Below are 13,428 nucleotides of genomic sequence, written 5' to 3' on the forward strand. Positions count from 1 at the left end.
GTGCCACTCCTGACCCTATGGAAACCCTACAGGTGCCACTCCTGACCCTATGGAAACCCTACAGGTGCCACCCCTGACCCTATGGAAACCCTACAGGTGCCACTCCTGACCCTATGGAAACCCTACAGGTGCCACCCCTGACCCTATGAAAACCCTACAAGTGCCACTCCTGCCCCTATGGAAACCCTACAGGTGCCACCCCTGCCCCTATGGAAACCCTACAGGTGCCACCCCTGCCCCTATGGAAACCCTACAGGTGCCACTCCTGACCCTATGGAAACCCTACAGGTGCCACCCCTGACCCTATGGAAACCCTACAGGTGCCACTCCTGACCCTATGGAAACCCTACAAGTGCCACTCCTGCCCCTATGGAAACCCTACAGGTGCCACCCCTGACCCTATGGAAACCCTACAGGTGCCACTCCTGACCCTATGGAAACCCTACAGGTGCCACCCCTGACCCTATGGAAACCCTACAGGTGCCACCCCTGACCCTATGGAAACCCTACAGGTGCCACTCCTGACCCTATGGAAACCCTACAAGTGCCACTCCTGCCCCTATGGAAACCCTACAGGTGCCACTCCTGACCCTATGGAAGTGCCTCTGGAAACACAGAGGGTTGGAGCAGAACAGATGCAGGATGGCAGCAGCAGGAGACAGGGAGAGGGGGAATTCAGACTGCTCATCCATGAGGATGTGGATGTTGCACATGGAGCAGTATCACGGAGCAGCACAGAGGTGCAGTTATTTGTGAGGGATGTTTCAGGAAGGCAGGATGTGTCTCCTTAGTCCATAGCAGCACCAGCACCCTGGAAATGGGAAATATCTGTTCCAGCACTTCCCAGGATCCCCCACTGCTTCCACAGAATCCCAGAGTCATTTAGGCTGGAACAGACCTCCAAGATTACCACAAGTACAACCTGTGACCAATCCCCACCTTGTCACCAGAGCAGAGCACTGAGTGCCACATTCAGTTGTTCCTTGGACATCTCCAGGGACAATGACTCCGCCACCTTCAGCCAGCTGTAACCAACCAGTTGCTTTAACCAACTGTTTTAATAAAGATCAGGCAAAAACTTTGCAGCTTCCCCCCAGGAAGCTCTCCAACAGGGATGGGAAGAAATCTGTGGAATGGGAAGGTGGCAGTGCCCACTTTCTGCCCCCCACAAACACTGAGTCTCTGTCTGCCCAGCACCCCCAGGTCCCAGGGGATTTGGGTTCCCTGTTCCTCAAAAAGCCTCCTAGCTCTTCACTTGGCCACAGCAGAAGCCATCAGGGAGGTGACAGTGCCATCACCATCCCTGTGATCCCATTCCTCCTCCCAGAGCTCCACATCAAGCCTGTTTCCCAGCCTCTCAGGGAATAACAGCACAGAGTTTGCATGTGATGCTCGACAGAGACAAATCCTCCCTGCAAACCTGGCTGCAGCCCCCCCCCCCAGCACATCCCTCCCCTCCCTGCCACCGGCTGCTGCAGCAACAGGAATTAAAATAAAGATGAAAAACTCCTGTTGGGGCCGCACTTTTATTTCCTGTCGTTTCTAGAACTCCTTGTACAGGAGGAAAAAAAAAAAATCCTTAAATATTTCCAAGCATCCTGCATGCTTGCAGCAAGCTCCCCCCAGCCACGGACAGGCACAGAAGGGATGACTAATTTTTTTTTTAGCATAAGACGCTGGGAGAGCGTCCTGTGAACGAGCTCAGTAAATTCCTGAGGCTCCCGGCAAGGACTCCACCGCTCCTTGCGAAACTTCCCAGCTGGAATTGAAAAGACACAAAAACATCGTTTTCTCTCCCTCGACAAACAGAGCTTGGGATTCCTTTCACGACAGTATTTGGATTTTTATTTTTTTTTAATGTCAGTCCATATTTAGCAGGGGGGAAAAAAAGCCTCCCTTCCTTCCTGTCACATTTTCCACCCCCGATGACATCCAAGATCAGAAACAAGCAAGCGCTGGCCGAGGAGGGAGGATGCAGCTCCCCCGAGCGTGGGAGAGCCTGGAGAGGGGCGGCAGGGACATTCCCATTTGGGATTCCCGTTGGAGGGGACACACCCTTGGAGGAGTGGAAAGAGCCAGTGGGAAGGGGACAGAGCCCTGAAAGAAGGGACAGAGCCCTGGAGGAAGGGACAGAGCCCTCGGACCTCACAGCAAGCAGGGTGTCCCTTCCAATTCTCCACCCTGGAGCATCTCCCGGAGGGATGGCCCAGAGAGCAGCCAGGCCACAAGCCCCCAAGCTGGAATGTTGGTCCCAAAAGAAGCTTTTGGCCACCTGGATGTGCCCAGGGGATGTCAGGAGGGTTCCTCACTGAGCCTGATGGAGGTGTGCAGGGAGCCCGGCCATGCTGCAGCAGGGTGGTGAAGGTGGGTGGTGGCAGGAGGTTGTGGCCGTGGTGGCCCTGCCCTGCAGATGTTTTTTGGGTTTTGGAGGGGTGTCCCCAGCTTGGAGTCCTGTGTCCAACCTCGTGAGTTGCTGCAGATCCACAGGTGGGAGTTCACAGAATCAGGGAATGGTTTGGGTGGGAAGGCACCATAAAGCTCATCTTGTTCCATGCCCTGCCATGGCCAGGGACACCTTCCACTAGCCCAGGGTGCTCAGAGCCCCAATCCAATCTGGCATTAAACACTCCCAGGGATCCAGGGGCAGCCACAGCTTCTCTGAGCAACCTGTGCCAGGGCCTCACCACTAACCCAGGGAAGAATTTCTTCCTAACATCCAATCTAACCCTACTTCAGTGTGAGGCTATTCCCCTTATCCTGTCACCCCAGTCCCTTGTAAAAAATCTCTCTCTGTTTTTCCTGCGTGCTCCCTTCAAGCACTGACAGACCCCCATGAGATCTCCCCGGATCCCTCTCTCCTCCAGGCTGGACAATCCCAATTTTCCCAGCCTTTCCTCGCAGGAGAGGAGCTGCTGCATCCCTCCGATCAACTCAGTGGCCTCCTCTGGACCCGCTCCAAGGGAGCAAATCCAAGATCCCCAGCCCGCGCTCACTTTCAGAAATCCCCATTCTCACTAATAAAACAACACCTACAAATACACAAACACCAAACCCCAAGTTCAGCGCCGGCAGGGTGGGGGTGCCCCAACTCCACGGACACGCCTGGATCGCTCCCCTCGCCCCTTCCATCACCCCCAGGCCACCACAACCACCCCGAGCCCATCCGCGGGGGTCACCTGCGGCCCCTCCCCGCTCACCTGCGGCCGCTGCTCCCTCACCGGCTCCCGCCCAAACGGCTCCGCTGCGAGGCCGCCCCGGCCGCCCGTAACCATGGACGGCGCAGCGGGGGAGGACGCGGGGGAAGGGGGATCGGGGGAAAAGGGGAGGGGGAGATGAGGGAAGGGGAAGGGGTGCGGGAAGCCCCCGCCGCCCCTCGGGGCTCTCCCGGCGCTCAGCGGCGCCGCCGCCGCCGCCCGCCCGCTGCCGCCGCCATCGTGCGGCTCCGGCCCGGGGGCGTGGCCGGGGCGTGGCCATGGGCGTGGCCAGGCGGGTCCCCGGCGCGGGGCGGTGCTGCCCCCTGGTGGCGCGGAGGCGGCACTGCGCCCCCCTCCGCCTCTGATCCCGCTTCCCGAAATTCCGGAGTAGGAGAAATAAATAAATAAATAAATTAACTACCTATTAATTAGGGAATTAATTACAAACAGAAAGTTTTGTAGGGTACTACATGAATGTCGGAGAAACCTCTTAGAAAGGAGGTGCGGAGACAGGACAATGAGTAATGAGTACAAGTTGAAAAAGGGGGAGTTTATATTGGATATTAGGAGGAAATTTTTTGTTGCGACCGTGGTGAGAGCAAAACAGGTTGCCCAGGGAAGTTGTGGATGCCCAAACGCTGGAAGTTTTCAAAGCCAGGTGGGATAAGACCTTGAGCAACCTCGTTTAATGGGTGTTCTCCTTGCCCGTGGCAGGGCGGCTTGGGATGATCTTTAAAGTCCCTTTAAAATTCTGTAATTCTATGATTCTGTGGTTTATGATCATGATTGTATGATTCTGTGATTCTATGATTCTATGATCATGATTGTATGATTCTGTGATTCTGTGAACAGAAATTCTGTGCAACTGAGTGTTGGTTTTGTTTTTTTTTTTTTTAATAAGGAAAGTTTTGATCACCAAAAAGATCTCTTCATAATTAGAAACAACCCAGAAATATTATTTTTTTTTATAATTTGGAATGAGAAAATCTGGCTTCAATTAATTATAATCACAGAATGGTTTGGGTTGGAAGGGACCTTAAAGACCATCTGGTTCCACCCCCTGCCATGGGCAGGGACAACTTTCCACCATCCTAGGTTGCTCCAAGCCCCATCACCTGTGGCCTCAGACTCTTCCAGGGATGAGGCTTTTCTGGACAAACTGTGCCAGGGCTCACATGAAAGACCAAGTTCCTCATATCCAGGTGGAACTTCCATCAGTTTCTGCCCTTTGCCTCATGTCCCATTGCTGGGCACCATGGAACAGAGCCTGCAGCAGGTGACACAGGAATGTGTCCAGGTGGGCTTGGAATGTCTCCAGAGAGGGAGACTCCAGGGCCTGTTCCAGTGCTCTGCCACCCTCAGCATAAAGAAGTTCTTCCTCATGTTGAGGTGGAACTTCTTGTGTTTTACTTTGTGGCCTTTCGTCCTTGTCCTGTCACTGGGCACCACTGGAAAGAGTCTGGCACCATCCTGTGCCCCTCCTTGGAGATATTTTGATGGATTGATGAGATGGCCTCTCAATGTTGTCTTCTCTAGAGTGAACAGGCTCTGCTCCCGCAGTGTCCTCACAGGAGGGACGCTCCTGTCCCTTTGCACCTGCTGTCCCTGCTCCAGGACCTCCCTGTCCCCGCTCCAGGACCTCCCTGTCCCGCTCCATGCTCTCCCTGTCCCCGCTCCAGGATCTGTCCCCGCTCCATGCTCTCCCTATCCTCGCTCCATGCTCTCCCTGTCCCCACTCCAGGATCTGTCCTTCCCCTTTCCATGCTCTCACTGTCCCCGCTCCAGGCTCTCCCTATCCTCGCTCCATGCTCTCCCTGTCCCCACTCCAGGATCTGTCCCCGCTCCATGCTCTCCCTGTCCCCGCTCCATGCTCTCCCTGTCCTCGCTCCATGCTCTCCGGTCCCCGCCGCCCCCAGAGACCCGGAACTGGACACACCCCCTGTCAATCACTACCCGTCAATCACCGTGACGGGCGTGCTCCCCAGCCAATCAGCGGCGGACGCGACGCAAAGGGGGCGGCACCACAGCGGTGCCGGGCGCGCGGCGGCGGCGGGCGCAGGTGAGGGGCCCTCAGGGGCCGTGAGGGCGGCGGGGAGGGGACGTTGGGGCTGCATCGACCCCCGCGGCCGCCACGGTCCCGGCCGCCACCTCCGGCCGCTTTGCCAGGGGGATCTGCGAGCGGAGAACCTCCTGGAGCTCCCCCGGGGGCTGAAGGTCGAGCTGAGGGCAGGGGGGCCCCGCCGTGAGGGCGCGCAGAGCCACGTCGCGGCCTGCGGGCCGCTGTTCCCTGTGGGAAGGACCCCTGTGTTTTCCCCTTTGGTTTTCCCATTGGTTATGCGGGATTCCCGCCGTGGCCTCTGGCGCTTGTCTTGGCCGTGGCGCTTGTTTTTCCCTATCGGCTGTCGTGACCCTGCCGCCAGGCCGGCCCCCAACCCTCCGGCGGAATCCAAACATCCGAACAAGCAGAGTGGGAATAAACGCAGCATGGGCGGTGGTAGAAAGAAGCGAGGTTTGTGAAAGTGGAGCTGATCGTTGAGCTTAAACGCAAACGAATTTTCTGTGGGTGTTTTCCGGCGGGATTTCCCCTGTCTCATCGCGGTGTCTGTGCCAGAGCACGGGTGCCTGCCCGAGCTCCTGGAGACAGCCTGAGGCTCACCAGCATCCTCTGTTCACCCGCAGTCTCTGTCCCTCTGCAGGTGCTGAGCCACGATGGGTTTGGCTGAGGACAAAGTGTACACCCATATTACGAGAAACCTCAAGAAGTTCGGGACTATTCGAGTGGCGTCGCTGGCCGATTCCCTGACCTGCCTGGTCGATTCTGACAGAGTAATTTCCCATTTTCCTGAGCTCTGCCAGGCTCCTTCCCCAATGGCAACAAAGAGCTGTCTTACCTCTAAGCCAGACCCTCTCTTAGATACCCTGTGTGTTTTTCCTAGGATGAGCTCCTCGCCCGGGAGGAGACACGGGGCAACCAGGCAGCTGTGTTTAGGTTCTATCAGCACCTGAAGTGCCGCAAGGGCTGGGTGCAGGATCTCATCCAGGCACTGCACCACAACAACGCAGGGCACCTGGCTGATGAGCTGCAGGAAGTCTATGATGCCTGGCAACCTCGACCTCGTATGTAGTCTCATCCTTCCTGGGTGTGTCCTGTGGGGTGCTGGAGATGGGGGCATGAAGTTATCTCTGTGCCTGCCTCGGTTTCCCAGGGATGTCCTTCACTGTGGTGACATGTCCGAGGATGACAGATCCGTGTTTGAAAGCGGCTGAGGGAAGATGGAAAGATGAACAAAGGGGTGCTGTGGGCTTGGCTGATGTGGGGACAGAGCGGGGACACACACACACACAGGGCTGCCTCAGCCCCACACTTATCCTCTGCATCCTCAGCTTTTCCCGCAATGATCCGCTTGTCTCTTCCAGGTTCCTCAGCTCCTGCTGCTGCCTCCTCCCTTCCCAGTGATGCCCATCCCAGTGCCTCCACCATCAGTGCCCAGACACCACCCCGGGGGCCAAATCCTGCCCCGTTGGCTGGGCAGCCACGCCGAGACCTGGCCACTGGTGACCATCCCCCTGTCCTGCCCAGTGCTGGCACCACCACGAGCACGGAGCTGGAGGCCAGACTGCCTGTGCAGGAATCGGTGAGCAGGGCACATGTTGGATGGGGACACAAAGATCCTTTTGGACCTTTTGATTGGGTATGGGGAGCCTGTGGTGGGGCCAGGGCCAGCCAAAGCAGCCTCTCACTGCTGATCTCTGCTGCATCTGGTAGCTTACAGCTCATATATGGTCCTGTAACTGAATTCCAGGGGAATTCCATTCCATGGGGAGAGTGCAGGGTCTGCTTTGCCAGTCCAGGCTTCTCTTCACAACCCCCAGCCCTTGGGTGTGTCCCAAAGAGAGACCCCAGACCCCCTTCATAATCAGCCTTATGGGGGTCAGTGGGACCACAGGGGTGTCCCAAACCCCCTCATCCCAGTGATTTAACGCACCTCATTTCCTTCCAGCTCCCCAAAAAACTCCTGGAGCAAGAGAGTCCCCAGCCAGTTCCACCTGGGAGCAAAGTCCATGGCGGAGCAAGCGGCAGGCACAGCGGAGAGGGGAATCTCTCACACCCTGCCGGGGCCGTGCCGGTGACAGCAGTGACACCAGGGGTGGCCGTGCCACCAGCCGTGTCCCCAGAGCAGGGCCGGGACTGGCTGAGCCGCCGGCCGGTGTGTGTGGACAATGGCTTTTTTGGGAATGCCAACCACCTGCACCGTGGCACGCCCAGCCTGGGCCTGGGCAGGGCTGCTCCATCGAGGGATGCAGATGCCACTCACAGCCCTGGGCAGCCCAGGAATGAGCCTGAAGAGAGCTCGGATGTCTCCACAGAGTCACCACCAAGGCTGGAGGGGGCCACTCGTGCTGTGGTGCAGCAGCCCCCAAACCCAGTGCCAAAAAAGCAGCCTGTGCCAAGCTCTGGGCAGGGTGAGCCCACGAGCAGCTTCGTGGATGTGCGCAGCCCCCTCCTCATCCAGGAGCAGTTTGATGTGGAGAAGAAGCGGGTTGGGATGCTGCCAGAGCACCCAGCGAGTGGAGGTGGGTTTCCCTCCTGGCAGAACCAGGCAGCCACTAGGGAGCAGGAGGTGCTGCTGAGAGCCCCTCACTGCAAGAAAGAAACTGGGATGCTGGAGCGTGTCCAGAGATGGGAATGGAGTTGGGAGGGCTCTAGAGCATAAGTCTGATGAGGAGCAGCTCAGGAAGCTGGGAGAGCTCAGTCTGGAGAAAAGGAGGTTTGGGGGAGACCTTCTTGCTCTCTACAACTCCCTGACCAGAGGATGGAGCAGGGTGGGGACTGGGCTCTGCTCCCAGATAACAAGCAACAGGATGAGAGGAAATTTGTGTTGTGGGAGGTTTAGATTGGATAGTAGGGAAAATTTCTTTTTGGAAGATGTTGTCAAGCACTGGAAAAGGCTGTCCAGGCCAGTGGTAGCCACCATCCCTGGAGGGATTCAGAAAGTGTTTGAATGTGGCATTTGGGGACATGGGTTAGTGGTGGCCTTGGCAGTGCTGGGGGAATGGTAGAATAGAGTAGAGTGGAATGGAATGGAATATTTTGTTTGGAAGGAGTCCACAATGGTCATCTCATCTATCTGCATTTTAATTTTGGCAGTTTGGGAGCAGCTTTGGGATGTGAAAGTTCTCCCCTGGTTTGCAGAGATCTTTGTATGTGGGGGAATTTTAGCATATCCTACATCCCTCACCTGTGGGCGTCATAGAATCAGGGTAAAGCCCTGTCCTCCATTCCAGGGTCTTGGGGTGGGAAAAGAGACACTCAGCCCTTTCCCCTCTGCCATGTGGGGTCAGCACCTCCTGGCTAGGTGGACATGAAGTTTCAGGAGCCTTAAAAGCCTCTGTTTGCCTTGGTGCTCCCCAGCCCTGCAGCCCACCCTGCACGAGTTACCTGCAGCTGCAGGGAAAGCTCGGGTGCCACAGCAGAGCCAGGACACTGGGTCATGCTCCCTGTGCCACCCCCTCAGCTTGGGGACTGTCCTGTCACAGCTTCCTTGAGGAAGAGCAAATCTCACCTTTTAGGTCCCCTGGTTAACACAACATGCTTTATTTTCTCCCTGACAGGTGCTTCAATGGAAACAGCTACCCTGGGTGCCACCCCTGTGCCCAGAGCCACTTTCCCATCCCGTGACAGCTCTGTGAAGTCTCTTACGCAAGAGAAGAAGCTGCCCGTTGGGAATACAGCCAGCAGCACCCCCTCTGTGCCAACCAAGGAGAAAGTAGGTGACCTTTCCTCTTGCCACTTGAATTTCACTCATGTCCTTGTGCACTCCCCATGGTTAGGAGATTTTCTGTTGCAGTGTCACACTGGTGATGAGTTTATTCAGGGATTTTTTACCCCCACTGTGGTGTTCACGTTACCATCCACACACGTCATATGGTGGAGCATGGGAGAAGGGAGCCAAACTCTGTTGGCCTTTGACTCCTTACTTTGCCAGTGAGTTTCCTGGCTTCCAGGTGCTGTTTTCCACTGCTCTCCTTCCTTCCTGCCTGCCTCCCTCCTTCACCTCTCTGTTACCTGTGACCCAGCCTTGTTGATGCAGCTGTGGGGACTGTGCTGAAGTGGCTTTGTGTGGGACCTGTGTGCCCAAGACCAGGCCATTGGGTGCTTCACTTGACACCCAGCCCCTCTCCTTGTCTCCTAAAGGTGCTGCCAGCCTCGGCAAACCCTGTCCTGGGCACAGCTGTGGTAGGTGGCTCCGAAGGCGTGGCTGGGAGATCGGCTTCCCGGGTGAGCTCTGCCACCAGCATCTGGGCACCTCAGAGTGATGAGGAGAGGGAAGAGGAGCTCAGCAAGCCAGGTGTCCTTGTGTCCACGCCTCGTGGCAGCCCAGAGGTGGCCAGCAGATGCCCGAGCTCTCAGGAGCCCAGCAACCCCTGTTCCAGCACCTCCAGCAGCCTTGGCCTCAGCAGCGACCCAATCCTGGTGAGCAGGGATAGCCTGAGCTCAGGGGCAGCATTGCCCAGAGTCTCCTCAGTTCCTGCAGGCCCCAGAAAGGAGGCACCTGGAGCAAGCAGAGACTCCTGTCCTGCTCCAGGCTGGGACAGCAGCTCCCTGGGCACCCACGAGCTCCGTGTGGATCATCACCCCAGCGTCCAGCTTGAAGCTGGCAGTGATGGGGTCACTCCCCTTGGAAGCTCCGTGAATTCCAGCTCTGGCAGTGCCACCAGCTCACCTCAGGCCAGAGCCCCAAAGGGGGACAGCAATGGCCTGTCCCTGCTGTACATCCTTCCAGCTGTTGGTGTCATTTCTGCCGTGGTGTTTGCCGTGTACGCCCGGCTGCGGAAATAGCGGATGGGACACCACGACCGTGACACAGCCAGGGGGTTCCTCTAGCAACAGGATTTTGGCCAATGCATTTGAAGCCTGAAGAGTAGCAAAGGGCAGTAGGGGCGTTGTTAAATCTTTTTCTGGAAGGTTCTGCTGGAAGAGGCCTTGGTACATGATGCTTTGGGTTTGGGTCTGTTCCCTCCCATTTCCCAGCCATCTTCTTGGCTGTAGCCTTCTCTTTTTACACCCCTCAGGGAGAAGATCTCGCTCCAAAATGTTCCATTGAGTCAAAAAGGAAAGCACTTATGGTGATTCTCCATGTCTTGTTTGGTCCCAGGAAGTCTCAGGGAAACATATACTGGTGATCCAAAGGGTGACCTCCAGTTCCTTTGTGCAATGCAGCCAGGAGAGGTGATGCAGATATCGTGTAACAGCAGAGCTGATTTTCTTGGCTCTGCTCATCTTGGTTTAAAAATGTGCCCAAGGGTGGGTGCAGCAGCCTCCACTGGACATCTCATGTTCAGTTTACCTTACTTGGTGTCTCTGGCTCTGCTGCTCCTTCTGGGATTGTTTCATGTAGTACTGACCCTGGGAATAAACATGAGGGTCAGGAAAGAGCTGCATCTAACCAGCATTATCAAGGATCAGCCTCATTTCACCCCCTCCAGGCAGAGAGAGGGGTTTCTGATTTAAGAGGAATGTTTCAGGCAATGCCAACTTCAAGCAGACTTGGTCCCCCAAAAGGTTGTTGTGTGTCTTTGATTTTTAGGCTGGATTTTTGAAGCTTGGTTGGAGGGGTAGATGGAGTTCCTGCCCTTCCTGATACCTGTTGCTATGGGGTAGGGGTATAGGAGCCTTCTGCTCAGGCTGGGACACAAACAGGATCAACTGTGCACTGCAGGGAGGCCATAGCAGAGTCTGAGATGCTCTGGGCTGTGGGGAGACCTTGGAGCACCTTCCAGTGTCTAAAGGGCTTGGAACAAACTGGTCTTGGGGAAGGTGTCCCTGCCCATGGCAGAGGGCTGGGATGAGATACTCATGAATGGCCCTTCCAACCCCAACCATTCTGTGATTCTAAAATACAGTGAAGAAGGGAAGAAGCAACAGCTTGGAGTAATTACATTGCTTCAGGTTGCTCCAAGCCCCATTCAGCTTGGCCTTGAACTCTTCCAGGGATGGAGCAGCCACAGCTGCTCTAGACAACCTGTGTCAGTGCCTCACCACCCTCACAGGGAAGAATTTCTTCCCAGTATCCCATCTGTCCCTGCCCTCTGACAGTGGGAAGCCTTTCCCCTTTGTGCTGTCACTCCAGGTCCTTGTCCAAAGTCCCTCTCCAGCTCTCTTGTAGCCCATTTAGGTACTGGAAGCTGCTGGAACGTCTCTTCCAAGTGTTCTCCAGGCTGAGCACTCCCAGGTCTCCAGAGCAGAGGGCTCAGTCCTGTGGCCTCACTCCAGCAGCTCCACATCCTTATGTTGGACACAGCACTGCAGGTGGGGTCTCACCTGAGCAGAGCAGAGGAGCAGAATCATTCCCTCATCCCAGTAATTCATCCTGAATTCCTGCCATTAGCACAACTTCCCAAACTCTGCTCTTCCTGCTGGCAGGGAGCTCAGCCCATCATACCCAGAGCTTGGCCTATGGTGGGAAAGGTCACTCTGCCCTCACTGGCTGCTCCTGCCTCCCAAGAGTTTCCTTCTGCCCAAAAATCCAAGAAGTGCCTCCATAAACGAAGGCCAGCCAATAGATGCAGGAGGGAGGTGGTTGTGCTGTGTCAGGGCTGCTTTCCAGAAGAGCTCGAGGAGTTCATTCCTTGCTCAGTGCCTGGTGCTGAAGGAGGAAGGGACAGTCCTTTAGACACACTCAGCCCCCTCTGCCAGGAGAGGGAACGTGGGGCTGCTCTTCCCATTACAGATAAAATGGTTTTCACTCCCTAACAGGAGGGACAGGAAGGGACTTGCCTTCTCCACACTTTCTGTAATTCAGGGCAGATCCATGAGATCCCAAACCAGCCTCATCCATACCAAGGCCCTCTTCTCTGATGCTTTACTTGCCTGTGAAATTCTTCCCATGTTTTTCCATACATTTAAGCAACAGCTTGTACGCTTTGCCTTTTCATGTTGGATTTCTCTTGTGAAACAGCTGGTTTGTCACCACCTCAGACTGGGGAAAGCACACGTTCAGATTGCTGCTGTGAAGTGCCAGGATTTTCACAGTTGTTACATAGCACTTTAAAGCCTTATTGGCAGGAGCTGGTGCAGGAGGGAGCTGTGTCCCAGCACATCTTTTACTAACAGGCTATAAAACGCCTTTTACTAACTATAATAAATTGGTTTGATGCTTCACACTTGACTCGTTGTGATTTGTGGGACGAAGAGCAGGAGGTTGATGATGCTGTGGCTGGAGGCAATGCTCTGAAGGGCTCTGTTGGCAGTGACACTGAGAGACTGAGGTGACAGGAGGAGGTGACAGGGTTCAGGGACAGCTTCCAGACCTCATTTTGGAGCAAGCACGTGGTCCAGAGGATGCCCACCATGGCAGCTCTTCCTGTTGGTGGTTGGATACCCAAGATGAAAACAGGGAAGGTGGCTCCTGAGGCAGTGAAGAGCTGAGCTGCACAAGTCAGGATGTTGTCACCAAGGAGGAACTGGACTATCACAGTTGAGATGGCCACAATACACCAAGTGTCACCATACAATTTCAGAAGGCTTTAAGCACTCACCCATACAGAGTAACACCAAGGCTGCAAGCATCTATCCTTCTTGTTCTTCAGCCCAACCTTTTATACCCCTCATGTTGATGCATTGCACCTGTGTGCCCTCTGTTCACTTTGGTGATAGGTCAGTTCAACTCAACATTCCTTATTTTCAGTGCTGTTCACCTGCTTTTCACAGCTGTAGCCCATTAAGGATGAGACTGGCCACAGCCCCACTCCTAATTACCACAAACTGTGTACTTACACCAGACAAGTTCTGGGAAGAGAAACGCACCAAGCATCTGCAAAGTGTTGCAAACTTGAAGGGTCAAACAGAGCCACAAAGAGCTGAGGCTGGAAGAGAAGGGACTGGATGTAACCAGGTGGGCACTGCACAGATGTGTGCTGAGCTTGGTACCCACCCAGCCAGGATGCTGCCTTATTAATTATCCAGGTTTTCTGCTTGAATTCTGGGACCCTGCCCAGAAAATGGGCACCTTTTCCATGCTGGGCCGCCTTAGCCACTCTGGGTTCAGCTCTGGAGGTGCTGCTCCTCTCTTCCTGTGCCCTGAACAGCTCTGACCTGCAGAACAGAGGCACCACCATCCTTAAGCCACTGCTCAGCCCCCTGTGTGCTGTTTGGGGACAAACAGGAACCTTTTGGGAGGGAACAGCCCTTTCCTGTGCCCTCTCCGTGCTCCCAAGGGCTCTGCTGTGTCCC

The 13,428-nt window shown here is 55.5% G+C and overlaps 2 protein-coding genes across 5 annotated transcripts in view; one reads left to right on the top strand and one right to left on the bottom strand.

Annotated features, from left to right (window-relative positions):
* Positions 1–3,443, bottom strand: part of PTPRA (protein tyrosine phosphatase receptor type A) — a 126,700-nt gene extending 123,257 nt beyond the window's left edge. For all 3 annotated transcript variants that reach the window (XM_030947014.1, XM_030947013.1, XM_030947015.1), the window contains exon 1: positions 3,198–3,443. The gene's annotated coding sequence lies outside the window, so the exon portion shown is untranslated. The remainder of the gene's footprint in view (positions 1–3,197) is intronic.
* A 1,764-nt stretch (positions 3,444–5,207) lies between these two features.
* MAVS (mitochondrial antiviral signaling protein) lies at positions 5,208–12,352 on the top strand. Of its 2 annotated transcripts, none has more exons than XM_030948378.1 (7): positions 5,208–5,253; positions 5,891–6,020; positions 6,131–6,311; positions 6,612–6,829; positions 7,196–7,769; positions 8,808–8,962; positions 9,391–12,352. In XM_030948378.1, exons 2-7 carry the CDS (start codon positions 5,904–5,906, stop codon positions 10,033–10,035), a joined length of 1,890 nt encoding a protein of 629 aa, XP_030804238.1. In that variant the 5' UTR covers positions 5,208–5,253; positions 5,891–5,903; the 3' UTR covers positions 10,036–12,352. The 2 variants fall into 2 exon arrangements, with proteins under 2 accessions (XP_030804238.1, XP_030804237.1); XM_030948377.1 differs by lacking the exon at positions 5,208–5,253 and adding an exon at positions 5,297–5,703.
* Positions 12,353–13,428: the final 1,076 nt, after the last annotated feature.

Source organism: Camarhynchus parvulus, chromosome 4 (assembly GCF_901933205.1).
Source record: "Camarhynchus parvulus chromosome 4, STF_HiC, whole genome shotgun sequence".
Lineage (NCBI taxonomy): Eukaryota > Metazoa > Chordata > Aves > Passeriformes > Thraupidae > Camarhynchus > Camarhynchus parvulus.